The sequence below is a fragment of the Cyanistes caeruleus genome, chromosome 18 (assembly GCF_971803275.1).
Source record: "Cyanistes caeruleus chromosome 18, bCyaCae1.hap1.1, whole genome shotgun sequence".
Taxonomy (NCBI): domain Eukaryota; kingdom Metazoa; phylum Chordata; class Aves; order Passeriformes; family Paridae; genus Cyanistes; species Cyanistes caeruleus.
Genome location: NC_141718.1, coordinates 5,441,154 through 5,468,762, shown reverse-complemented (window position 1 = coordinate 5,468,762; position 27,609 = coordinate 5,441,154). Strand labels below are relative to the sequence as shown.

Sequence of the window (27,609 nt, the reverse complement as noted above, 5' to 3'; positions counted from 1 at the left end):
CCTAGCAGGTGTATGGTATCTGCCTCGCTCTTTGAATCCTTTCCTTGGGCATTTAGAGGTGAAGAAAGGGGATTCGGATATGTTAGAAAGAAAAAAATAAATAAGTAATGTTGTTTCTAGCTCAGTAGCTCTAGAAAAAAAAGCTTGAAAACCTGCTGAAAATACTTTCTGATGTTTTAAAGACTCCCACAACGAAGTGGCTGGCATTCAGAGGACTTGAAAACCCAAGGACAAGCAAACAAAAAAACCACCCCTTGAACCTTTTTCTTTAGCAGTCTCTGGATTTCTCTATACTGCCAACAGAGCATGGCAAGACCCACAAACACCGGTCCAAAAGCCAAAAGTGGTTCATTGACTACAGCAAGTCAATCACTGCACTCATTCTCAGCAGAATGACCCACCAGTTCCAGGAATTCCTGTCCCCATGGACACAGGGCACTCCAGAGGAACAGAGCTGGGAACAGAAGAGCAAGCTGCCTATCAAATAAACCAGGGGTTCAAATTCTTGGCATAAAATCCACTCTTTCCTGGTGTTCCTCAAAGCATTTCACAACATAGCAGTTGCTGTAAGTGATACATAATCCTAGTACTTATGCAGACAGAATTAACTCAGAATTAAAGCAGTAAACTTGGTACACCAGACTTAGAAATTAACTTTTCACCTTACAGCTAGCTGGGATCAGAACATAAACAGGCAGGTGAACTCTTTCAGAGCTGACAGACCAGCTATTAATTCCCTTGTTGATTCCCTGCTCTTTGGTTCACTCTCCCCAGACACAGGGCACCATGTCTGTAGAAAGCTCAAGATCCATGCAAAGGCTCAGACAGCAGACAGCCAGGTTTCATGGTGTTTAGCAGGATCTGATATCCCAGTGCCAGAGCCAGCTCTGACACAACCTGCCAGTGCTCAGTGGGGTGTCTGCTTACCAAGAGCTGCCCAGATTTAAAAGGGGTCATACAACAGAAGCCACCAGAAATATCAGTGTGATTCCTCCCACACAGGGGAAAAAAAAAGGAGATTGAGGTCATTTAACTAATCATATTTAAAACACCATCTGACAAGGACTAGATTGGTTTTGGACTGTTTTAGACCTTGTGTAAATCTTTCTTCTCTTGCCTCCAGCTTTGCTTCTGGTTGTTGCTTGTTTACACAGCCAGCACGACCTCACGGTAGGCACAGGGTCCCAATCTTTTCAACTCAGGTAAGAACAAGAGCAAACCACTGCATTCCCAAGGTACTACCCAGTTCTGGTCAGCAGGAGCAGGAAATTCACTGTTCAAGTCCTGTCCTCAGTGACAGAAACGCAGAGATGTGAGTGCAGACCACTTATTAGGCAAGGCAAATTAACAATTCCACATTAATACAGTGCTCAGCAAATCTGTTTATAGGGATTATGAATCCCATTAATCTCATCCCTGTGGCAGTCTCACTGTTTTGTTTATGGGCATGTTTAATACAAAAAGCTCCTTAAGAAAGCTTCACCAGCCATCCTACCAACTGTTCACATCTGAGCATCAGCAGCTTCTTTCTTGTCTGTGTGCAGTGAGGCAGGGAAGGGACAGGAATGGTTCTGGGAAATTGCCTTGGGTGACCCAGCTACAGTTAATTTTAACTCTGAGACAGCCAGAAATCACAATCACACACATACATCTCTGTCTTGATTTACGAGCACTTTCAGGACTGACAGCTGCCTCAGCCTTTCTACACATTTGATCTTTTTTCCATCTAACCCATTTCCTCAAAGCCCTATTTTATTTTTAGGCAGCTCATTCCTCCTCACCACAGATAACACTGGAGTCCTTTTTGTTTGCATCCTCCTGAAGAATCCTGAAGGATCCTCCTTGGCTCATGCATTGACACCCAAACACAGCATGTTTCACGCCACTGAGCTCCAGATTCCCATGGGAATCTCAGCTAGACAGAGATGAGGAGCTATCTTTGCCAGCCTGGGAGGGAAGGCACAGTGAGGATTTAGCCTGAAGAGGTTCACTCAGAAATCCAGTTCCTGGCTTCCCTGTACAACTGGGTCTGCTGGTGGCACTGTGTGGAATCTGCCTGTTTTCTTCCCACCCATTGGTAGACATCCCACCCAAAAGCACTCATTCCTATTCATGGTGTCCCAATCACCTCTGTCCACTAGCCCTCTTTTCTCCTAAAAGCCCTGTAAACAACAGCTTCTTGCCTGCTCAGTGACCATCAGCAAATTCATACAACACAGTCATGCCAAAGAAGACAGAAAGCCAGTTAACCTTTAACCAGCTTTCCCTAGACAAGCTTCTTTCACCTGGATCTCAAGCTGGAAGGCAATCTGTGACATGCATGGCCAAAACAAATAGATGGGGCATAAAGAACCATCTGGGCTGAGCTCCTCTCTCTCCCTGCTCAAACACATCCACAGCTGTTACTGCAGTCACAAACATGGCCTGGCATTTTGCTTCAAAATACAACCTCCAAAAGAGGAAAGGGTGTGGGGAAAACTGAAATTGAGAAACCAATAACCCCCAATCCCAGCCCAACAGATGTTGGGAGAGAGTTATCTAACGAGGCAAGCACAAAGCAAGGTCAGGAACTGCTGGGCAGGGACTGAAGTGTCCCTTCACTGTCCACTCCAAGGCAGGGTATTGCCACACTTCAATCTGAGACGAAGAGTCCCTATGATAAAGTCACCACATTAAACAGTAATTAAATCATTTGAATGAGTAGGTACCAAGGTGCCTTTAGAGACTAAAAGGCACTAAGACAAGGGAGAATCCATGCCAGAATCTCCTATGTATACCATAGTCAGAGCTTGCTTTCTCCTCCCCATTTTCTTCCTAACACACAAACTTTATTTTTTTTTCATCCCAACAGTCATTTTTTCCTCTCAAACAAAGATACTAACACTGATGACAAGTGGATGCAGCCAGTAAACAGAAGCCATTCAGAAGTTTCAGTGCATTTTGTAGGGGTTTATAAAAAAAGTAACAAGCAAGGGAAATGAAGTCTTGCTCTAAATACAGAGGAAGCTGGTGGACAGAATATAAAGCATTGGAGTGGAAGATTCTTATAGCAGCAGGGAAAAAATTACCCTGAAGGAAAAAAGTGTTCTTGGCTCTAGACAAAACCAAAACATACCATTAGTTTACTCCTGTATTTTCCCACTCTTTCCTGCAACAGATTCAGAACTCACTTTATCCTCCCTGATGATGTAACTGTATAAACATTCCAGGTCTTGTGTGAAATCCTAAAGAGCTGTGGAACTAAAGCTCATAAAGTCCTTCACTTCGTAAAATTTGCCTTATTACATGAGCATAGATTTCCCTCTGACTGACTTTCTTTTGTGCTTTTTTTGTTTCCTTTTTATTAATTTTTTGGGGTTTGTTGGGGATTTTTTCCATTTTATTTTGTTAGGGTATCAGGATAAAGGGATATCAGGACATAAGAGAGGACCAGAAAGAAAGGGGGAAAAAAATCTGACAAATACAGTGCTTTAGAACAGTAATATCAAGGGAGAGTCTGCTGATCTCATTCAGAGATGGAATAAGTAGCACACAGTGTAGCTAACAAAAAAAAAATACACTGAGTCTAGATGAATTCCAGCTATGGATGAGGAAAAATGTGTGAAGTAATTCTGAAGCAAGAGGAGTAAGGCTGTGGTGAATTCTTAAAGTTAGAGAATGCTGTTCACAAAGGATATGCTGTATCTCATCCAGAAGTTATGGCATTAAGTACAGGGTGGAGCTTTACAGGACTGTGTTATATTTGGAGGGGTTTGGATCTGATGAACATAAACATTTCAGGCTGGAAGAGATTGCTGTGAGATGACAGATAAGATCCTTTTGATATTATCCTGCTTAACTGCTCTGAAAACCAAGTTGATTTAGCTGCAATACACTACTTACCACCAAATCATCCTGAACATTAACTTGCAATTACAATCTTTCTTATGGTCCTTCTATATCCAACAGAATTATAATTATAAATTATACACTGACTACAGTTGTAAATAGAAACTGATTTTCTAAGTGTAGGCCTTAAAAAACCCCACTGCTTTAACTGATTCATGGTAATTTTCTCAATAAGTGACCCTTCCTAAGCTCTTATAGCTGGGAAATACATTTCAACGAGAGACAGCCCAGAGAAGAGGCATATTCTAGTAACACATCCAGCATTACAACACATAAAGCACAACACTGTCAAAGTGTTGGACAGTCAGACCCTCATGAGGCTGGATCTATGGGAGCTGATATTTGAGATGACAGATGCCTTAGGGTAACCAGGTTAGAAGATAAGATAAAAAAAAGCAAGAAAGAGTCAAACATCAAATCTAAGCAACTCACCTGAAAGGGAGCCTTTCCTGTTAGACACTGATAAATGATGGTTCCTATACTCCAGAGATCAGCTTTGGCATCGTAGTGTTGTGACATAATGACTTCTGGTGCCTTTTGGGGGAGAGAAGGGAAACTTATTTTATAAAAAAGAAGTAGTTTTGGTGTTTTGGTGGTTTTTTTAGCAGCTCCAAGAGAGAGAAGTCACAATAATGCTATAAAACCTCTTGAGCTAGATTCCCCAATAACCATGAAAGACTTACTCCCAGTAAGACTGTAACACCATATTGAAAGGGCCACTTCCCTATTTACGTAGGGGAAGCAGAGACTTTCATTCAGAAGACAAAAATCCATCCTAATAATGTGTATTTTGGCTAAACTCAGCACTTCCCCTTCTCCCAGTGTACTATTTTCTGCTGAATCCACCAGAAGAAGCCCCACTGAAATCACAAACATGTTCTCAGCCAAAGCAAGGAGCAAGATCAAGAGCAGCAAAGGCTCCCACTGCACAGGTAAACTCCAGCCCACATCACAAGCTGCACCACTTGGGCATTTCCCTCATTTAGCCCAAGATGGCAGCACATTAATTAAGCTCCAGGGCCTGGTGCCAAGGTCACAGTTTGGGTTCAAAGGCAGAATTCCAATCCAACAGCTTGAGCCCTGCTGTGCCTCAGACTCTGGTTTCTAATCCCACATTGTGCCCTCAGCTGCTCCCTCCCAGGCTTGTTCCAGAAGCTGGAGACAGTGCAAGCCCCCAGAGCCCCTGGCTCAGCAGGCAGAGCCTCAGGAGCAGCACCAGAGGAGGGACAGGAGGGCAGCCTGGCTAATCCCACGCGTTTATAACTGCAGATTTCATTGCAGTGCTGCCAGCATGGAACAAGATCAATTTTTTAGATCTGTTAAAAGTAAAGGCCACACGTAATGGAAAAAAAAAAATGGCAATAAGTAAATTGTGGACAGGACTTCAGTCTGTCCCTAAGGGAAGGAGGCATGGCACCAAACAAAGCCAAAGCAGCAGGGCAAGAACTGCACAAGGAGATTTCAAGTCTTGTCATGGCATGGATCATACTGGGGTTCAGACAGAAAGCTCCTTTTGGTAGAGGTAAAATACCTTTCTTTTTTTTTAAAGGAGCAAAATGAAACAAAGCAGGAATAGCCTGTAAGCCAAAGCAAGGAATAAAGTCCTGCCTTGCCAGCAGATGTTCCCAGGGCTCCTGCACAAGACTCACAATAGCAGTAGGGAAAGACTTCAAAACCCTCCCTGAATCCCATCTGAACCCTCCCCTCCCATCTTCCTTCAGACCCATCAATAAACAGAGAACAATGTGAAACGTTGAAATTTCTTGTAACATCCAGTGTTGTTTAAAATAAAAAACAAATAGAAAAAAATATAATCACTGATTTCCTCCAGCTCTTTCAGAAAATAAGCTGGGTGTTTTCAATTACTTTCACAAGAGACTCTGAAAGAAAAAGTATCACTAAAAATAGACAATTCAGGAAACTCTCACAGGAGAGGAGAGTTACATCATCTTCATATATAGCATAGTTCAAATAAACATCAGGCTTCAAAAAAAGGGAGAGAGAGGAAGTGTGTTTTGCTTGAGGTAGTTCTGTGGAACAGACTACCAAATACACTATGCCTGTGCAGTGCAGCACAGTCCAGCCTAACTATGCCCAAAGACTACAGACAAAAAACTTAAGAGTGGATTAGATTGTGTTTGAAATGAGATGCCTTTCACCCCAGGGCACCTGTAAACACTTCAACCTAAATTGACTCACATCATCTTTTTACTTTGAGCTCAGACACCCACGTCCCCAGGAACTATTACAAGTCTGGCTTTGACATTTTTATTTCTGTCTAGTTTTCTCATTTTTCCTCTCACTGACTTGATGTGACACCAAGACCTTGACTGCTGCAATGAGGACCTCATCACAACCTGATCCCAGAGTGGAAAGTACAAAGAGGGTAAAAGGGATCAGTTTGGTTTCTTATGCACATCAGTTTCACAGTCTAAGCAGTCATCCTGGAAGCATGATTTATCCACATCACACCTGGAAGTAACATGACAACACAGCAGCCAGAACTTCAGGAATCTACTCGTGTAATAGCTGGTTTCTAAGTAAACAAAATTTCACCTCTGGGGGAAAGACTAGATAAAAACAAAGCCTTGCTTTTGGGGAGCAAAGCAAGAACAACACAGAAAATCTTGTAGAAAAATCACACTTACCATGTACATAGGTGAACCACACAATGTTGCTGCCATCATATTGTTCTGCAGGTATCGGGCAAACCCAAAGTCAGCTACAGAGAGAAACAGAGGTGGGTCAGAAGCAGACACCAGCTCCACTCCAGTTGACTCTTCCTACTTTACCTTCATTTCCCATCAATCTTTGCAGCCTCTATCCCATCTTAGCAAGACTCTGACAGCTCTTCTTGAGCAGCAGCATCCTTGTGCTAGTTATTAATGCACACTACAGACACTACAAAAGGACAGACCAAGCCCCAATAGCATTCAGATGAACTAACTCCCACCCCTCTTTCAGGGATCAGTACCCACCTGCCTGAACTCTGAAATGTCAGCTGGGAAGGCTCTCTTGAATTCAGTGAGAATGTGCCAATTCATAACCAGACAGTTCATCTGCTGCTGTGTCAGCCTTTCATTTGGGGAACTGAAAGTTCCCCTCCATTGAAAAAGCTGTAATGTGAAACACATCCAGGAGGAACCACTACTCACCACTACCCACACTTCTAGACCAGCCCTACCAAAACAAGTTTTGTTCTGTTCCTTTAGAATGGTACCCCAGCACCAGGACAGAAAACTGAGCCACAGTTCACTTAGCAGGTAGAAGAGCCAGGAACAAGGAATACTAAGGGGAATTACCTCTACAGGTTACTCAGCATCTGATCATATGACAGTGAGATGTTCTCTCAAGGTTACCAGATATTTCAAGCCTAGGACATTGACACAGCTGTTTACACTGTCATCTGCCACTAATGAACTGGTACAGCCAGATTCTCCCTGGACCATGTACTCCTCAGGGAGGGTTGCAGGTTACATCAAACCCAAGAGCAGTTGTGCCCACAGCCCTCCCTCCTGCCTGTGTTTTCAGCTCCAAATCCCTTCCTTACAGATATTAACTCTGCACTTGACAAAAAACAAAACAAAACGCACATCAAAATGCTTCAGTCAAACAAGATGCAGCATTTACAAGTTTTCCACTGGACCTCGTTTCCCAGCTGAAGGAAAGCACTAACACTTTCTCCACAGCACAAGGTTATGGTGAGGAACAGTTCTACCTAACTGGTGTCAGCTTCAGCTCTGAGTTGTAATGTAACCAAAAGCCCACGTGTGAGGGTGATGTCATCTTATTTTTGAGGGACCGCAGGGAATGTGTGTGCTCTGTAACTGGATTTCTGGAGCACCCATCCCAACTACTGGGCCATCTGTGCCACCTGCCTGATGTGCTGATGTGCTGAATTTCTTCAAGATGCAGCTTAGAAGCCTGTCTCTGGTTCAGACTGAGAAAACTCCCGCTTTTGGGTCTGCCTGACAGCCCACTGAGCCCTCTGAGACCAGCCAGGAGAGCAACTAGTGTCAGGTCTTCAGACAACAACATTTAACCTCAATACTGTTAAAAGCTGAAGACAAAAGCCACAACTTCTGTTTATTTCTTGGTAAGCCTGGAGATTACAAGCCAATTAGGACAGACTGGTGTTTGTTTTTACTGAGGGAGGCACCATTCAGCTGGGAGCAGGGCAAGGCCTGCCCAATTCCTTTGTGTTGAATCTGTGTCCTGGCAGAGCAGAAAGCTTTTGCTCTTACTCCTTGGAGGCAGCTGAAGGCTACATTTACCAGAGGAACTAAGAATGAAAACCATTAGGGTGTTTTTAAAATGGAGCAATGCTTTTCTCCTCCTAGACAGTTCTCCAGAGTAAGACTGAGGTTTCCACCCATCCATCACCAAATTCCTGAGAGCTCAGGATGACATTTGTAGCGGTGTCTTACCGATCTTTATGCGAATGTTGTTGGGATTTGATTTCCTGCCTCCAGCATAAGAAAGGAGGATATTCTGTGGCTTCAAGTCCCGATGGATGATGCCCTTGCTGTGCAGCATTTTCATGGCACCTGCTATCTGCTGGAGAAAGAGCCTGATGGTGTCTTCACTAAGTGTCCGCATAGCTGGGAAGGAGGAAAGAAAAATAACCACAGATGAAAAACTTATAATGCCAGTTCTCTGAGGAGCCCAGAGGGCAGAGTCTCACAGCAATTAACTGTAATTTGTCATTTTATTCCCACATATGATGTCTTTTCCCCACACACCATTTCTGAATGATTCCTACAGGCAACAAGGGAGAGCATTTGCATTCCCAGCTTATTCTGTGGTCAGGGCTGTTTTCAGCCCCAAGTCTCTCATGGGGAACTCAGGCCAGCACTGAATGCTGAATCTGGGTTATTAACTGTGTCCAAAAGTGGCATCTGGTGAGGTTTAGGGCTTCCCTCAGCAAGAGCTGCCAGGCAGATCCAGGCAAAGCACCAGGCAGGGCTGTGGCTGCCTGTGAGCTATGGTCAGCAGCAGCTGGATACCCAAGGTCAGAGCTTTATCACAAAGACTAGGTGTAAAGGTGGAGCTAAGAGGAAAGACAATTAGGATCAGGATTTATGCCTGCAAGACTCATTAGGGCTCATGCTGGACCTGGGAAGGGTTGGTAGGTTAAATTCACAGTAGGTTAGGGCACATGGCCAGCAGGGATCTGTACCTTTAGGGTATGAGTCCAAGTCTAGGCCTAACCCTTGTGCATCATCACCCAACCAAACCAGAATTCTAATCCCAAATCCCGTGTTTGGGTGATCCACAGTCCAGTACTTAACAACAGACCCTACCAAATGACCCCTGCAAACCATCACCTGCCACCCTCCATCCTACATCCATTGATACAGCAAGAACGTCTCAAAATGTTTTCACAAGCCAAGTTTTTTTAAAAAATGTATTAGTGATCAAAATCTGCAAATATAGAAGCTCTGAAGTAGCCTCTCCTGAGATACAGGCCTCCCAGGGACTGTGGTGTGAAAATAAATATTGAGGGGATTAAAATAATTTTCAACTGGCTCTTCTAATCAGAGCAGTGAGACATCAGCTGTTGTTATTTTAAGAACTATACGTATTAAACTCCTGCCAAAGCTGGGAACAGCCTGCTGAACAAACCCCAGGATCAACAGTGCTACCAGCCTGCCTCCTTGTCAGTCACTGAGCAAGTCAGGCTTCAAGCAAGCACCATTTCACTTGAATAAAATAATTTCTTTTGTAAAAGGTCCCTGTAAATGACTTGGGACTTCATTAGCGTTTTTCCAGCTGTCCTCTAGTAAGACATTAAAACAGGCTGGCAGGAGCTTCAAAACACCACTCTACCCAGTCAGCTAGAAGGGAGGAATCCTTATGAAAACACAGCTGAGGCTGCACACAGCTTTAACACAACACAGGAAATTAAAAATCTAACTTTTAAAATACATGGATGGGAAGCAGCAAGGGACACAGATAAGTTAAGCAGCGCTTAGAATAGAAAATGAACTCCCACCACTCCCAAGCCTCACTGCTCTAGGAGGCACTAGCACAGCTAAAGTGTCACCATGGCTATCAGGTGGTCCTGGACTCACAACACGTGAGAGCAGGGCACATGTGTCTAGAGTTTCTGTCCCCTCACTGAGCCTTTTTCCTGATCAACTGGCACTCAGCTGGAGTTCACAAGACTCCTCTCCCAGAAGGGGAGAGCCAATGAAGGGATTTTAAGGATACCAAGAGGCAGCTCAGATGCAAGTCTTCGAAACACACTTGCATCTTCTGAAGAAAGCACTGCCTCATCTTTAACAAAGCTTCCCCCAACCTCCTGCTGAAATACAACATCTGTGTAATACAATATGCACTCAGCCCCATACCATTTTCTGTCCATTAAAAGTCTAGCATCTCTTAGCTGTGCTCAATATTCTCTCCAACAAAAGAGCTCTGCAGTATCTCTGCAATTTATACTCAAGGAAATCTATTCAGGAATGGTTAAAACACCATTTTTAAACAAAACAGCAGGAATTCAAAAAGGGTTTTTTTTTTTTTCCCCCCAGTTCAGCTCAGGCCCAAGAAAGGATGGACCAGTCACCCTCCCCCATATGTGAGGCAAGACTTGAAACTTGGTAATTTTTATTATTAAGGCAGCAGGCAATTATCAGCTCCTGGCTAAACACACTCTGCCTCTAGCAGAGGAACTGTGGAGAGCCTTGTCATGACCTGCAGTCCCAAGAGCGTGCCACAGCTTTAAGGCGTTACCCTCTCCTTTAGATAATTTGGTGGCTATAAGACTAACACAGCACCAGCCCTCAGCAAACCAGCTCAGCCTCCTGATGTGAATTATAACTCTTTACAATACTGAAAACAACAACATTGCTACCAAGATCAGAAGAATCCATTCATCCATAGAAAACAGGGCTTCTAAACGATCTGTTTCTGCAGAATTTAAGCTTTTCCACTTCACAGAAGTCTGTACAAAGTTCTCAGCACTGCAAAAGGACTGTTTTCCTGGCACAGAGAATCTAAACTGGTGTATTGAGCCTGCAGATATTTTCCCCCAGTGCAACTGCAGTAGCAGAGTGGAGATACCATATTGTAGTGCTGCAAAACCAGACAGAAGTCTGCTGGATCCTCTGGCAGCATTAAATCTCACAAATGCAGGTGGGAAGGCAGGACTGGAAAATTGAGGCTCTGCCCTCAGGAAGAGAGAAGGGACAGTCATTTCCTTGGGGAGGGTAGGGGCAATACCCTTTTACCTCCTTCCACTAACAAACAGGCTGTAACACTGGAAAACAAAACTCCTTATCTCTCATACTCAGCCCATCAGTCTACTGTGTGACAGCAGCAATCTGCAACTGAAGGACAGAAACATAAATACAACTGGCATTTTCAATGACTTCAGGATACTGGTCTGCAAAAGTCCTCCCAGACCAGCTACCAACAGCAGAGGGAAGGAGAAGATACAGAAAACTAATTCAATTTAGGTGCCATCAAAAAACCCAAACAAGTGGAGAACAAAACAACTCTCTTCCCTTGCTAAATCCCAAACAGGGAACTTGTAAGTCTGTCCCTGTAAAAAGGGGATATTCTCATCTTCACCAGAAAACTCCTGGCAAAATAATAATCCTGCACTGAAGTCTGGACATCCCTGTAGATGTCTGTGGTGAGCAATACATTCTTGCAGAGGATGCTGTTTCACAAGCCCTACTCTGCCTTTACTGGGAAGCAATAATACCCCTGTGTTTATTTTCATGGGCTCCACTTCAGTGATGAGGCACTCTGCTTACTGCCTTGAGCTGCTCAGGTCAGTAGATCAGAGCAAATATTTGCTCTGGGTCACTGTGGGGCCCATATGCCTTGAGCTCTTAAGGCAGAGAGAAAGGATGAAGCCACCTAAGAAGTGCCCTGGTCAGCCTGTTCTGAGAAGTTCAACCTGCAAGAGGCTGCCAGGTAAACTGCAGTAAACAGCCCCTGTCAGCTGATCCAAGAGTAGATGTACTGGAGTACACCCACTGACACTGGATTACACCACCGTTTTGGAAAAGTTATTTAGGAAAAAGAACATCTCCTCTTACCCACAGGTGTCACAAGTATCTCTAACATGGGCCCAATCCAAGTCACACTGAAGTCTGAGACCAAGCTGACTTGTTTGGGTCCTGGTTTGTACCTACCCCATCTACCCAGGCAGAGCATGGTCAGTGACACTCCCATCAATCTTCTGTACAATTCAGAAGACTTACTCCAGATATTTCTGTGATAGGACTAGACCTTCTTAATTACCTGGCTGCAGAAGGAGAAAAGCTACAGAGCAACACTTCACACCTCTGGTTTGCAACAGGGTCCCTGCACCACTTGGGATGGACTAGATCAAAGCTCCCTGCATGTGTCACGATCAAACAAAGAAATTCCCTGTTATGAGAGCAACAGCTTTATGAAAGGCCCAAAATACACTCTTATAAAGTGTCCATAACAGCCTGTGCCAACGCCAACACACAGAATTTAAGGAGTTTCAGACCAGTCTGCTCTGACCTCCTGAGGACACAGAATTCCAGTTATTTCTGCACAGAAGCTGGTCACTTCTGTAACACTTCCCACTGCTCTACCACACACAGCAGAGACCTGCCACTCTCAGCTCAACACATGATGGACTCCAGTGAAAGCAACATCTAGAGATCTCCCAGAAGGGAAATTGCATTATACCACTAAAGGACACCACCACCACAGCAGCTGTGCAGCAAACAGCCTCGGGTTGTACCACAGAGATGGGGCTGCCCAACACCATAACCCAGCCAGACACACGCAGCGCGCTGCAACGTGCACCTATGCACGTCCTCCAGTCATGAAGACAAGGAGAATTAGAGTGCCTTGGCATTCAACATGGAATTACCATATTGCCTAATGCCTGTAATTAGAGGGCAGAATGGATCTGGAAGCTTACAAGCAACTCATTCAATGAGAACCAGGGGATTTGCATGTGCTGCTTGCTTAAGTGTTACAGGAACAACCAGCACAAATGTCTGAGGAGCCAGTGGGAAAGTAGATGTTGCAATTAAACACCACCACACAATTATCAAAATAACTGAAGCAGCACAATAGCCACTCAATAGAAATGAGCCTCCTGAGTACCAGTCAAAAACTGAAGAAATCTAAGCTTTCCAAGATGAGATTTCAGTGAAAAACCACTCCTGTCAAAAGCACCCAGGGTGCCTGCAGAAGCTGGAAGAGGAGATACTCCACAGGAGCATGTGGTGGGATGCAGAAAGCTGACACTTATCTAAATTCTGGGATTAACTAAACCTTCTTGCTGTACTCCCTTACTGACTTCTCCCTCTGGAAATCAGTGCCTGCTGGGTTCTCTTCACCAGCAACCAGCACACAAGTGTTAAAGGGTTAAAATAAAACTGAGCACCAACTTCCCACTCAAAACAATCTTTACAGTTACCAAACCAAAATATTTTATTGGTAAAAACAGAGCTAAAGGTTAACTTTTTCACATGAACTCAGGCAAAGAAGGATCAAGTCTTGCACCAGGTAACACTCAAACAAACCAAGCTCGGGGTAAAACTGAATTTTATTTGGAAAATACAATTCATTGTCACTTTCTCAAACTAGCCACCAACTTCCTCAGTAATTTCAATCAATAAATCAGGAAGTGAGCTGTATTAACAACCTAACTAATTGCATGCTTCACTTTTTTCTTGAGGTTTTTTTTCAGGGGGGGAGGGTGGCAGAAAGGAAAAGACAACAATGTACACACAAAAGTACCAGTACAGACTAGAAGATTTATTATAAATCCTCGCTTCTGTAATTTTTTTCTGTAATTGCTTGTTTACACACACAGGCTTGCCAGTAAGAGTGCACAGCACAGTGCTTTAAGATCAAGGTTCACTTCATGTGCATGGAAGCTAAACAATTTAGCTTTCAAAGCCCATGCACTGGTAAAACTGAAGTTTCACTATTTTTTAAAAGCATTTATAAAATTTGCATTCAGAAAGAAAAAGAAGGTACCAAATACAAAGCCATCCTCCACTGTTGTTCATAGGAGCATTCTGCCACCATGGAAGATGCTCCTTTTAGAGCACAGAAATGCCCAAAAGATGCAAAACATATCTAAGACAAAGCACACTAAACCTGGATTATTTTAAAAAAATGCCTTTCACTTCTATCTCACCCATACTTTAAACAAACAAAAGACATGAAAGGCAGAATATTCTTTTTCCTGCAAGTACTAAACCCTTTCTGAAAATTCAAGTCCACAAATATAATTCATTACCCAGTAGGAAGAGTGTGACATGCTAGCATCAAGCCCCAAATTATCATTCTCGGGACACCAACACTAGCTGCAGGGCAAATGTAAATTTATCTTTTAATCCTTCAATTTTTGCCATTTCCAGGCAGCAATAAAGAGCCTGAAGTATTATCCAGCTGACTAGCTTTTAATTTGAACAATGTGAACAAACTTTGTTTAACCATGACCCAGAGCCACACATGAAATGAGATTAAAGTTGTCTCTTTGCATTTAGTAATCTTCTAGTTAACATCCAAAGCAACCAGAAAGCTACTTTAAGAGAAAAAACCTCAGCCAGGGCCAAAAGAAAAACAACAACAAAAAAAAAAAAGGCTGTGTCTGAGTGCAGCCAAATATATTGTTAAACATTTTATCCTCCTACCTGTTCTAGGTACTGAGGTGCAAGGTGATTTTCACAAAGGCCAGGGTCCTGTACCTTTGCTGCACTGAAAAATACTTGGAGAGGTTGCCTGAGTCCCAGCAATACAGCTGGATGACCTGCAAAGCATTTGGCTTGATGGCAAAGACACTCCTGAGCCTCACAAAAAGGTTCTTCAAGGCACCACAGTCCCAGATACATGTGCTGTACTCTCCAGAAGATCCCAAAGTTAATGGGTTTGTCACCCTCACAGCACTACTGGCTACACCACAGCCATCCTCAATATGCTGAAACAGGAAATATGTTCTGCCCTAGATGCAGGAACACCTTAGGGGTAAACTTAGAGAATATACTCTTGGGATCTTATTTTAATCCAATGCTACAGAACTGCAAATCTGCAGTATAAATAGCTTTTTGTCAATCACCAAGAAAAGACAAACTGTGTCCTTAGCAGCGTTGAAATATGTTTAACCTAGAAGGCCATTGTAACTGAAATATGTAACTACTGACCTACATAGAAAGAGCTCTAAGACCAGCATTTATTGTCATGAATTCTCAGTTTTCAAATGATTATGAAGGGTGAACCTCACAGAGGATATTCTCCATACTTACTGTGAAGGTAGTCTGCCAGGTCACCACCATTACAGTACTGCAAACACAACAGAAAGCTCAGTTAATACAGGCAAATCAAAGATTAAAAAGTTAAACAGTAAACTTCAGTAGGATGGCAGGCTTATCACAGTATTTAAATATAAAAAATCACCCATGTCAAAACACATATTCAGAAGTTGGCAGGGAAAAACCCCATTCCTCTGGGTTCCTCTCCTGTCCTATTTCCCATAAATGTTATGTTGCATAATGACACACCAGCATCAAACAGCTTTTGTGCACATCCATGTTCAAAGCACATCAGAGAGAAAGGTAAAACCAGAACAAAGCAGAGGGGTCACCACTGGAGACACCAGCAGAAAGCTGTTTGAGGAAAGCCTGGGAGTGGACACAGCTGGAAACTGAAACTCCTCACACCAATGTTCCGCATCATTAAGAAAAGTCAACAAGACTCCAAGTGAGAACTGCAGAGGAAGGAAAACATTCAGAGGCTCTGCAGGTGATGTGTGCCCAGAACATTCTCTCTGGTGTATGTGCAACACACACTCCCCCGTGGCACCCATCTGACCCCTGAGCTTCAGTGTCTGCTTAAGCCTGTGCCTGCACCACCTTCTGAGAGCAGCAAGAGGTAAAATCCCCTGGCTGCTCTCTGCACCCACACTCTCCAAGGCCTGAGCTGCAGATTAGGTTAACAAAGCCTCACAGGTGAGATTGCCAGCGGAAAGCACCGCTTGTGAAACATGCTCATCTGCTTAAAATGAGTTTAAAAACTTTAAAAAGAGAAAGAGGAAGGAGAAGGAGGTTAAAAAAAAAAAAAAAGACACTCACCTCCATAACCAAGTAGACAGAGTTTGCCAGTTCCTAGGAAAATAAAAGATGGAAAAAATAAGGGATTTAGGCACTGAAATGTTTCAGACATTTAATTGCTGTATTGCCTTTTAAGCAGATCATCTGTTCTCTGCTATGAGTCAGACTGAAGAAAGGGTACAAACATTTTACGTTAATTCTTGGAAGACTGCTTGCTTTGAAAATGCCAGGTATTTAAGCATATTATTGGTTTGTGAGAGTGCATCTGTTTAACCAAGCTGATCTCCTGTATTGTGGCTTGGGTCTCCATGTCCTTTCGGGCTCCAGGGATTAACAGTGGCACGCAACACAGATGCTGGCACACTGCTATCTTAGAGCCTTAATCATTTCCACATTTAACTTGGCCCTTTAGAGCAGCTGTGCCCACATGAGCAGCACTAGGTTGAACAGAAAGATAAGAGCAGCACAACTTTGGGACCTGCACTTCAACCCCATGGCTGAGAAGTGCCCAAGAGACTCACCTTCCCTTAGAGGGCAAAAAGGAAAGATCTCACACCAAAAACATAACACTTGCCAACCATATTTTCTGCATGCCTTAACAGTGCCATTATCAGGTGGCTAAAACTTTCTGGATTGTAACAGGAGTCAACACCAGCAAAGCCCAGGCCAAATGCTCATCTTCCTAAACTCACTAGAGGTGCTGCACTATGATGCTCTTACCATCTTGGGAGTTCACCTCCTGCCTTAGCTGACCTCTCCCCAGCCCCTGGGAAACGTGCAGATATCCGTGGTACAAGCACAGGATAGTGTAGAAGTGTTTCCCACAAAAATACAGCACCACAGAGCCATAACAGGAACCTTGGTGGCTGTGCAGCACATGGTGACACCAGCAGCTACCTGGCACGTGTCCAGCAGAGCCACCAAACCACTGCCAAAGAACAGACATGAAGACAGCCAAATATTCTGACCCTGGGTAGAACCAGGGGGTTAAATGACTAAATCCTGTTGTTGAAACAGAAGTCAGACAGAAGTAGACCTACTACATAAAATCTGTAAGCTAGAAGTCACTCCTAAATTCAAGGCCCAGCTGGGAGCAGTCACAGGCAACAACTATGTGGGTGAGTGGAGAAGTCCTGAAAGCAGAGGCAGAGCAAGAGACTCCATTTCCAGGGCTCCAGGGCAGCATGACTTCACTCACAGGCTGTTTAGATGCCTATGCACCTGATTCCTCTTCTGACCCAAATAATTTCAAAACCCCCAGCATCCACCCTAGCAGCTGTTTAGTTTCCAAGCAGTCTCCACTGTGTGCTCTCAGCCCTTTCACCCTGGTCTGTCCACAGGACTCTGCCTCCTATCAAGCTGTACCAAATTCCCTGCCTTTGTCAATGCCTGGAGTCCTAAGCATCTCTCACTTTCTCTTCTATCCTCTTTTAACCTCACAACATGAAATCTGGGTTTCCAGATGTTTGCTGAACACTGGTTAGAGGAAGAGAGGGAGAAAGAAGGAAAGTGAATTATCTGTGATTTGAGGACTCAGCCACAGCTGCAGGGGGACTGGCCACATTCCCTGGAGGGGCTCAAATGTCCACCAGAGCCTGAGGCCACCCTTGATTCTTACAGCTGCTCTCACTGCCAAGCTCACTGAGCTTCGAGAAGTCCCCTTGTTTGCTCAAAAAGCAATATTCTGTGATACTTCAAGAAAGTGTTCATTGCACTTCCTTGCATGACAAATACTTCTTTCAACAGGCTTTGTTTTTCAACCTCTGCATTTGAAAGCAGCACACATTAAGTCATCCAATTTCATACACACATTGGATGAAGTGGAAAACCAGCCTGTGGTTAAAAGCACCAGCCCGGGAAGCAGTGCAGGAAGAAAATCCCAAGCATCACCAGAAGCTTTGCACATGACAGAGCACTGAGGGAGAATTCTCAGGAGCATTCAAAGCCCACCAGCTCCTGCTCTCCCTCCTAAGCAGGAACAGCAGAAAGCCAAGGTTGATAAAAGACACCCAGGACTTTCACTTCTGTAAGAACTCCAGCCCTGAGGTACTAGAAGATACGAGATACACCAGAAGTGCAATGCAGCTGCTCAGGGAACTCACTGCAGGGCAACTGTTGGGCACACATGAAGTGTCTGAAGTGTTTTTTACAGCCCAGACCAAGTTCATCACTGCTGCAGAAACAATTTTCATAGACGCTTCTTGGCTAAACATGCTGTGATCACTGCAGCTCAGTAACTCTGCAATTTAATATGTATGGTGCCAGCAGGGTTTGGGGAAGCTCAGTATATTATTACCTGTATAGAAAACAAAGAGGAACCAGAGCTTACACAAACCAAGTCCAGAAGATATTTGTAATAACTTATTAGCCAACAGCTAATGTACACTCTGCAGTTAGGTTGTTTTTCTACTCTACATTATTTAAAGACTCTGTAAACAAACATCACCAAGGAAGTCATTGATTTTTGGCAGCCAGTGTGTGCAGTGACCAGGGTTAAACAAGGACCTGCACAGGAAAGGGAGATGCTCTGCTTGACTTTCCCAACAACAACATGACCTTGGTGGTTGTGGTTTTATCTCTTCACTCTGTGCTGGTGTGATAAGAGGGCAATGCCTGAAAGGCTTCGAGGAGAGAAGTCAGTGTCTCCCCCAGTCATCACTGGCAACAGCACCCTCTGAAAATTCAACCTCACCAGGCAGAACTGGCCTCCCTGCTGCACCCACAGCAGCAGAGGAACACCTAGCAAGGGTATTTTCAGATCACAGATGCCTGTAGCAAGGAGAACAAAATTACACATTTGAGCTTCAGCATTTCAAGACCCGCTTATGAGAAGAGATCTCTAGAATTTTGCCAACTAAACTAAACATTTATTTCAAGAAGGGTCCCAGAAACAAACTAGTGTTTGGAAAAAGCCAGTAGAGCTTACTGTGGTTAAAATAGACTCAGCTGTCTAAAGAGACTTCTGGTTTCTCAAACAGGCTAATGGACTTCTCTCAAGCTGATTCAGCAGCAGAAACTACTTCTTGTCCATTTTTATCCTTCCACTATATTTACAATTTTGTCATTAACAAAACAAGGAAAAAAATAGTTCAAGCCAAATTTTGCAAGCTACCAGTTTCTCTGAAAACCAAAGCAAAATGCCCAACCCACTCATTTCCACATCAAGAAAAGTATTACAGTTTGCTGTATTTTTGTAGAGGCTTATGTTCAAGAAGTGTTACAGATGATTTCCTCTGGACCTCTTATTCACATGTGCCAGTCTGTACAGCCAAGCCTAATCCTGACACTAAACAAGCTCAATGAAGGGAACAGACATAACCCCTAACTTTTCTTGTCATCACAAAGGGCAGCAGTACCCTGACCATGCCCCACAATAGCAGCAAAATGCCTCTGCCAAAGGCATTAAGCTGATAATTAATCAGTCTGGATCATTGCCTGACTTGTTCTTGCAGCAGAGGCCCCAGCGATGAAGTTACAATTTAATTGAGTGTAAAAATAGGCAACAGCCTCTGCTGTCTACAAATAACACACATCTGCTGATGGAGGACAAAGAAATGAAGAAACCTCATTTAGCAATACACCATAAATTACCCCAAGACTGTACTCTGTTTAAATTCTTCACTGTGACACCAGGAGACATGGCCTTATGGACATTAAAACCCAACAGTCCTGTCTCCCTTTAAATTTTCTCTCCACCCATACTGGAAGGTGGCATGATCCTCTTCTTGGAAAGAGTGTGTTTAGGTGTGTCCAAAGGGAAATGTCTGGGTGTACCCACAGTTAGTCATCCTCCTACCACAGCTTAAAAAGTCTCAGAGAGGAATTTTCCTTAGAAAAATCCTCCTCTGTACTCTACCCCTGCACTCAGCCTGCCACCAAGTTTAGAAAGGTGCTCAGCAATGGAAAAAAAGTGGAAATCTGATTACACAACACTCCAAGATTCTCTCAGCAGTGCAGTGTTCTCACCAATCTGCATGAGACCAGTGCTGTAGTAGTAGCCTCTGGGGGAAAACCAGCAAAGAATGACTTCTACCTCACACAAGGCCTTTTTTCTAGGGCAACTGGGGGATGCAGGAGGAACAGTGAAGATGAAGGTAGCTCCAGGGTTACACCCATGTGCCGAGCACTGTAGGGCTGATAAGGCTCCTGTTGCCTACAGCAGAGGAGCCATAAGCACTCAAGTCTCAAGGCCAGTTTTGTTCCTCCCCTGGGTGTTTGCTGGCATCCCTGTGATGGCAGAAGGTTTGTGCATCTCAGCAGATATCTACCATGAGCTGCTCAACACTACCTCTTCAGCAGCACCCAGAGATGCTGTCAAGCAAAGATAATTTTGCTGCACATGGATCTCTCTAAGCAGGACCAGGACTTAACCAACTGCACCAACACAACAGAAGCATAATATAAAGCTGAGGGTCTGACAGTGGAAGATAACTCGACACCAACTGAAAGCTAAGCTTTTATTTCTTTCTCTCTTTGCTACTTCCGCCCCTCACTGTGGCAGAACCACTGCACTCCACATCCTCCTGTTCTGCCAGCAGGATCTCATGGAGCCAGTGCCCTTCTGACTTGTGGTCTCCAGTCATTGCTTTCTGACAGTGGCACTGGAGTCACAAACAGTTCAAACAGGCACAACTTTGCTTTACAGAATTTGCTTACAATTCTTAGGCCAGTGGCACCTGGAAAGTCCCTAGCTCAGGCAGGGCTCCCAAGCTGACCGAGTTTGGGAAAAACAAAACTGCTGCTTTCCAGAGATGGACAAAACTTTCCAAAAAACAAATCACCTAGTAGTGTTTCACTCTGGCTCACAGCTTGGCTTGAGCAGGCTAGCCTCTGGAAAGGGAAAGGAAAACTGTCATGATATGCAAGGATTATCTTCTGATGCAACTATTGGAACGGAAGCAAGATAAGGGACAATAGCAACATCAATCAGAAGTGTGGAGAACCTATCAGTGCTCATACTTTGGAAAACTGATCTAAAGCAAATAGTCAGAAGATATTCACATACCTTTTGACCCCAAGAGAAAAGAAAAACAGGTCTCAGAGCCTCTTGTGCTCTCTGGCCCTGGTTATCCTCCTCATTCCTCCTGAACATCAATAAGGAACTCAAGAATATTCTGAGCAGGCTTCAAATTCAGAAGATAATTAATTCAGATTAAGAAAGACAAAATCTACTGCTACTTACTGCAAAGTGTTATTTCCAGAGTCAGCAGATCTGTGACTTTCCAAAATAATAATAAGGGCTTCTAATTTCTTAATGTAGATCCCATGGAGTAAATATCAGAAGCAGGACTGGGTAAGGTCCACAAGCTTCTTCTGCTTCCTTTTGACCTGCCAGCTTGCTGTAGGATATAGAGCAAGCAGAAGGGAGGCCCTGCAGCACTAAAATGATTTATGGGTGGCCTTGCAGATTTTTGTAGAACTGGAAGAACAGTAATGCCAAGGGTCAGCACTGCCCATTGCCCCATTCCAGACACTAAGGTACTCTCCATTGTAAAACACATGAGTTGTTTCAGGACAGGTTGTATTTCAGGACAGATTAAAAACAGCAGGAAAACCATTCTCTGGTACTACACAGGCTTCAGGAAGGGAGGGAGACTATTTCCCATCCCCTTGGCAACAGTTCTAAAGCCTGCTTGCATGACATTAGAAAACAAACAGGACGTCATGTCCATGGAGTTGGTCTTTTCCAGGCAGCTCACACCACCACAGCCAGGTGGGATCACTGCTGGTGAGGCAGCTCAGCCTTCAAGTGACCTGAACTTCACCATCCCTTCCACTGGACATGAGCTTCCAACAGGTTCCTTCAGCCCAGCCCCACTGCTGGGCTTCACAAACTCACTGCTGGCCTCAAACAAAGCTCTGACACCCAACACACTCACAGAGAGCTCAGAGAGAAAAACCTGACTCTCCTTTGCAGGCAGACGGGGCCCTGTGCAGGGCAGCACACTACAGCAAGCCACAGCTGGAGCTGCCACCCAGCCTAACCACAGAAACCAAAGTACAGGATTCACCTCCTTATGGGGCGCAGAAACAAAGTGCTGGGTTTCACAGGTCACAGAGCTTCGAGGCAAGACCAAGAACATGCACATCAGAGCAAATTAAGACTTGTGCTGCTGGAACACTGAGAAGCAATCCCTTCTCACAGCACCACGTTGCTCTGGGGGTAACACTGCAGCTCCTACAGCATCTGGGCCACTCAGCCAGAAACTGGGGAGACACCATTGCCCAAAGACCACTGAATGCAGGCTGCAGCAAGAATAAGAGAATGTAGAAAAAGCAACAACAGCAGAATCATGAAAAGTTTGGACTTTCTCACATGGGGTGGAAGGAAGTAGTTACCCCTTTGCCAACAGGCAGAATAATATCTAGAAGCCTTTTCAAACAAAAGCAAGCTCCTGTGCAAATGGCAATGCATTATGTTAATGTTATCAAGAGAGGAAACTACAGAATTCTAACAATGACAAAAATAATCAAGATCCGATTTGTTTTTCTGTATTTATTCCTCATCTCCTTCCTGTATCGCAGCCATACTATAAACTGAACATTTAAGGTTGAATTCCCCATTACCTTAAGCTCAGTCACATGTAGTGGAATTAAATCCTTGCATACCTTAAAGCTGCATTTTATGAGCCTGCCCAATGAGCAGGGGTAGTGGGGGGTGAGCTAAGGCTTGATGTGGATATTTCAGTTTTAATCACACTCATTGAGACACATTAATGTATTGAGATATGTGCAAATACAAGCAGTGACTCAATCCCAAGGTTTGATTTTAGTTTAATTAATGTAGTCCCATTGATAAAGTTGAGAATTGCTTGTTTTTTAATGGTATATACCAAACACAGTCTGATACTCTGTAAGAGTTGTTTTGGTTTGGGTTTTTCTGGTGTGTTTTTTTTAATGCAACTCTGAAAATTAGGGGCCCAACCTCCCAGGGCTTTCTATTGCAGCTACATGAAAGACTGGCCTTTGCAAGTCTTCTCTTTTCCATCCATTTATTTCATACTTCATTCACCAGATTTAAGAAAACAAGCACACTTGTTACCACAAAGGGGTGAAAACAAGGGGTATAAAGAGAGTATGAGTTTTCTTTCAAGTAAGAACAGTGTTAATTTAAGGAGGGAAAAAAATCCAGTTACTGGAAGCCAGAGAAACATGAGATCAAACCTGTACTGTTCAAACAACAGAGAAATGAGCACTTTTGAACATATTTAGTGTGCTGGCTATGATTGCAAACCAAATGAAAAGAGCATCGAACGCAAATGAAGAGTCTTCAGTGAGTGGGGTGTGTGCAGGGTGAGGTGACACAGCACCCGTGGGGACAGGCAGAGCCCACCCACAGCGCCTGGGGTCCCCATCACACCAGCAGCTCTCACACCCCAGGCCACCAATGCACACAGAGCTGCCTGGGAGTCTCCTCCTTCCTGGAGGTTTGTGAGATGCTTTGCTAAATGGGATCCCTAATGATTTAAAATTGTGCGTCTTTCATTCCCCCCCACCGGAACCACACTGTCTGGTTGATCCCTACTATGCCAGCTCAGCTGACCTAATTCCCCCTGTTATTCTGATGCTAGGAGACAAGCCAGGTGCTCCTGCAGCCAGACTGAACATCATTGCCCTAAGCAACCAGTGATGCACAATTTGATTCATTTCTATCAGCCCCTCCTTGAAACAACCTTGCTTAGTAAACAAATGCAGCTCTGAGATCCTCACTTTGCATTTTGACAGCATCGCTACTTTTATGGTAGTATTAAAGGTCTGCACATTATAAAGCAGGAGACAATGCACAATTAAAGTGCATCTTTGCTATACAATAAGCACAGCAGAGGTTCCAAAGCTATCTATGAGCAGGGCTCGTCCCTGGATTCTCCTGTGAGCATTTGTTATTACATTTCTCAGACAGGAAATGTAACATCTGAAGACAATTAAGATGCTTTCTCTTAAGCAAAGTATGTTTGGGTCTGCACCTGAGAAACATTGCCTTGGAAGATCACATCATTCATGTTAATTTTCCACCAAATTTGCCATTTACTACTGCTACATGAATGTAAGTAACAGCAGGGAAAAAAAAAAAAACAAACACCAGCCAGACAACAAAAAACATCAAGCAAAACCATCTTATTCTGAAAACAAAACAAAACCAAAAACCTCTCCTTGCCTTTGCAAAGACCACCACCTCTGCTGACCACCCCTGTGCTTAGCTTCTCATTCCCAGTGTATCTCACTTCTGGGATAGAGGCTGTTTGCCTCATGGAAGATCTACATCCAGTTCTCTGGGTGTTTTTCCAAAAAAACCCAGAGCCACCCAGCTTGGATTCCTACCACCAGCACAAACTCTGTTTGTGGGTCTGCCTGCTGTGCAAAGATTTTCAGTTGATATCGACAGGTGGGAAGGCAGGTGGTGCAGGAAAGCCAGAGGAGAAGGGAGGAAACATGAAAGTGAACTGTACCCTCAGTTCTCTACACAAGATTGAGCACTAAGATGAGCTTTTCAGACACATAGGTTTATTGCAGTTTCACAGTTTAGTGGCAGCTTCAGTCCAGTCACAAAATTAAATCTTTCAATTAGACTTTGGTTTGAGCCTATAAATATTTGAAATAAATTCAAACAGTGTTTTTCCACCTGAATTTAATCCCACCCAGCCACTGATTAGGAAACATCTCTTCCCATCCATCATCCAAATCTTCACCTCCTGGCTTTGCTCACTCCAAATGAGTTCAGTCATCACAAGGACTTACACAGTGGAAATTTTCATGGTGGAAACACTGGTGGAGCTTCAAGAGCAACAGCACAAAAAAGCAGCCACCAGAGCTTTGCTATCAAACTGTGAACACAACAGCCTTCCAGATTACTCCTGGGAAACATTCCTTAATCTGTCATTACAGTCTGAGTAATGCTACCTTCCACAGGAGCTTTGGAGGCCATTAACCACCACGTCGCCAGCTCTTCCATGACACCTTAATCATGTGAGAGGAACACAGGTATGTGCTTTACACACAGCATGAGTAAAACAGTGATCATAATTTCAGAAATGCGGCAAGACAACTCCCTCTAAAAAAAGCCCATGACTGAGGTCTATATTTAGTGGTCAACATTTGCTGGATGTTTCTGTGACCTGCACAGTGGGATACTTGGCTGGGGAAGCCAGCATTAAATCGAAGTTCAACACTACAGAACTGTCAACTCTCCACAAACATGGCCATCCTGGTCCACTAAACTCTCAAGCATTTCTCTACAAAACTACTGGCAGAGGGTGGTTGCGTTTTTGTCTTTTCCCCTTCTAGCTCTAAATTAAGTCAGACCCAATCTTCAGTAAGAGTGATTCCCTTCAACAGATGTGAGGATGCTGACGGAGCAGGATTGGAGACACCCCATTCTTGTCCACAGCACAAACAGAAAGAGGATTGCTTGGCAGTTCAGAGAGCTGCACTTTACACCCACTCACCAGGCAACCTGCCAGCTTCACTAGGGGATGGAATTAAAACAGGATTTAAGCAGGCAGCCTGACCTCAGGAGAGCAATCTCCCAGACACAGAGTGCCTCTTTAGTCATTCCAAGTGCCTCAGTGGAGCCCTGTCTCCTGAGATGGGGCATGTAAACAGCAGCGCCTGAGGAACAGAAGATCCTGCATGAGGTGGCACGAGAGGTGGCGAGGCATGAGGTGACACTGCAGCAGCACTGATTCACCCAGCATCACGCTCCTCAGTGCAGTGCTGCAGCAGAGGTGAGCGGTGCTGGAGGGCACACGGAAGGACACAGAGCTCCAGGGGTCCCAGGGGACAGCAGGAGGCACGTACACAAGATGCAGAGTAGCAGGCTGTGTCAGAAAAAGGGTGAGGGTGCAGCCAGCACAGCACAACATCACAGCCCAGCAGCCACAGCTCTATTGATCACAAGGATTTTCTACACAGCAGCAACACAACAAGGCTGTTATTACCTGGCTCTCAAGACCAGCCCAGGGTGACTGATCGCTAACCCGAGTTCTGCCACCCCTGCCTTAATCCATGTGCACAAGAAAAAACTGCATTGCAAGGACTCTGTGTTCTTTGTCTCCAGGTGATACAGTCATCACTGCAGAAATATTTCTGGTGAGTCTGTGCCAGGTGACTGAGTTAAGCATTTGTCTCAGCTCACCCCAAACTGGTGAGTATAATAAGCCAACCTGTCACCTAAGTGCAGAAAGCAGACCCTTGGGTAACACAGGCAGAGCCAGAAACGTCACAGCACAGTGCCTTGTGTGATGTTAACAGCTGTGCTGCTGCAACCAGTCCATCCCACTCGTGCAGAAATTGGGGGGGAAAAATCTAACACAAAAACCACCTGATATCCACTCAAGCACAGTCATAGCTAGACTGCTTTAAGAAGGAAGTTCAGCTCACAGCACACAACTAGGGAAAATTTGTCAGTAAAGTAATCCTTCTTATTTCATGCAGGAAAATGCTTTCTAATATCCAAAGCATGCCATGTCCAGATTCAGCAGATTCACTGCCCTAGCATCAACACAGCCACATATGAAATCTTCAGCTGACACCTATTCAGCTGGCACAGAACAAGGAGGGAAAGACACCCAGAATTTTTCACTGCCCAAAGATCTTAGCTACGTATGCAGGAACTTCTTCCTAGTGCTGGAAGAAGTTTTCTGGCACACAGTTCTCCCAGCACCTGACAAGTTCAAGGGCTCCCTTCCTACCACTGAATCTCCTCAGCTAATCTAGTGCTCTCTGATCACAGATTTAATGTCCTGAGACATAAAGGAAAGCAAAGCAAGCCCCACACACTAGACCACACGTGCTAAGCTTTCCCTGTCAATGAGCGTGAAGAGTTGAGCTGATCCTCAGTCATGGAGAGCAGTTTTCCAAGAAATTTTATTTCCATACCAAGTCCTTCTTTGGCAAAAACCATCATTTGTGCTTAGTAATTTGCACCTGAAGGAAGTAGTACTGAGAAGCCACTCAGTAGCCACTAAAATACTCCACACATGGTGGAATACAGCTTTTACAGTCTGCCAAACGTATCCTGTGCCTAGGAAAAACCCACACCACAACTCCATACAGACACTAAATAGACAGCACTTTTAGACATTTGATACAATAAAATTTATCCTATTTTTGAGCAGGGGTTCTTGCATTAGGCTCCTAAACTATTAACAGCACCTCTCATTAATACTTGAGCACATAATAATGGCAATGTGCATATTTCATTTTGTGAGCCATTCTCATGTACTGATGCTGTTCTAAGGACTCCAAGGGGATCTGTAAAAGCCCCAGTCACTGAGCTTTTACACATTAAACATTCATCAGAATCATTTATTCCTAGGAAGTTTCTTATTTTGTCATTATTCATGAACCAATATCACAAAGATCTGCGAAATGAGAAGGAGCACAGCAATTTTCCAAGATTTGAAGGATAAATTAAGGGTGCCAGGGTGAGAGCTGCTTGTCAGTACTAAACACCAGTACTGCAAGTGTTTGTCTGGAGCAAATCTAGCCTTATATCAAAAATCTCATGTTGTGAGAGGTCTGGCTAACATGAGTTTTCAACCAGGAAAACGCAAATGAAAGCATCATTGGGTGTAATCACTCGCTTACAGTCACTGTGGTTTTGGTAACCATTTCCTTGTGTGTAAGAAATACACGAGTAAAAGTTAGAGTCACTGTTGACACG

General features: G+C 44.1%; 1 protein-coding gene across 3 annotated transcripts in view; it reads right to left on the bottom strand.

Annotated features, from left to right (window-relative positions):
- Window positions 1-27,609, bottom strand: part of ULK1 (unc-51 like autophagy activating kinase 1) — a 76,616-nt gene that overhangs the window by 44,431 nt on the left and 4,576 nt on the right. For all 3 annotated transcript variants that reach the window (XM_086856004.1, XM_086856006.1, XM_086856005.1), the window contains exons 5-9: window positions 15,969-16,001; window positions 15,144-15,180; window positions 8,316-8,489; window positions 6,537-6,610; window positions 4,321-4,422 (exon numbers count right to left, since the gene is read on the bottom strand). In XM_086856004.1, the coding sequence (XP_086712130.1) occupies window positions 4,321-4,422; window positions 6,537-6,610; window positions 8,316-8,489; window positions 15,144-15,180; window positions 15,969-16,001 (420 nt within the window). The remainder of the gene's footprint in view (window positions 1-4,320; window positions 4,423-6,536; window positions 6,611-8,315; window positions 8,490-15,143; window positions 15,181-15,968; window positions 16,002-27,609) is intronic.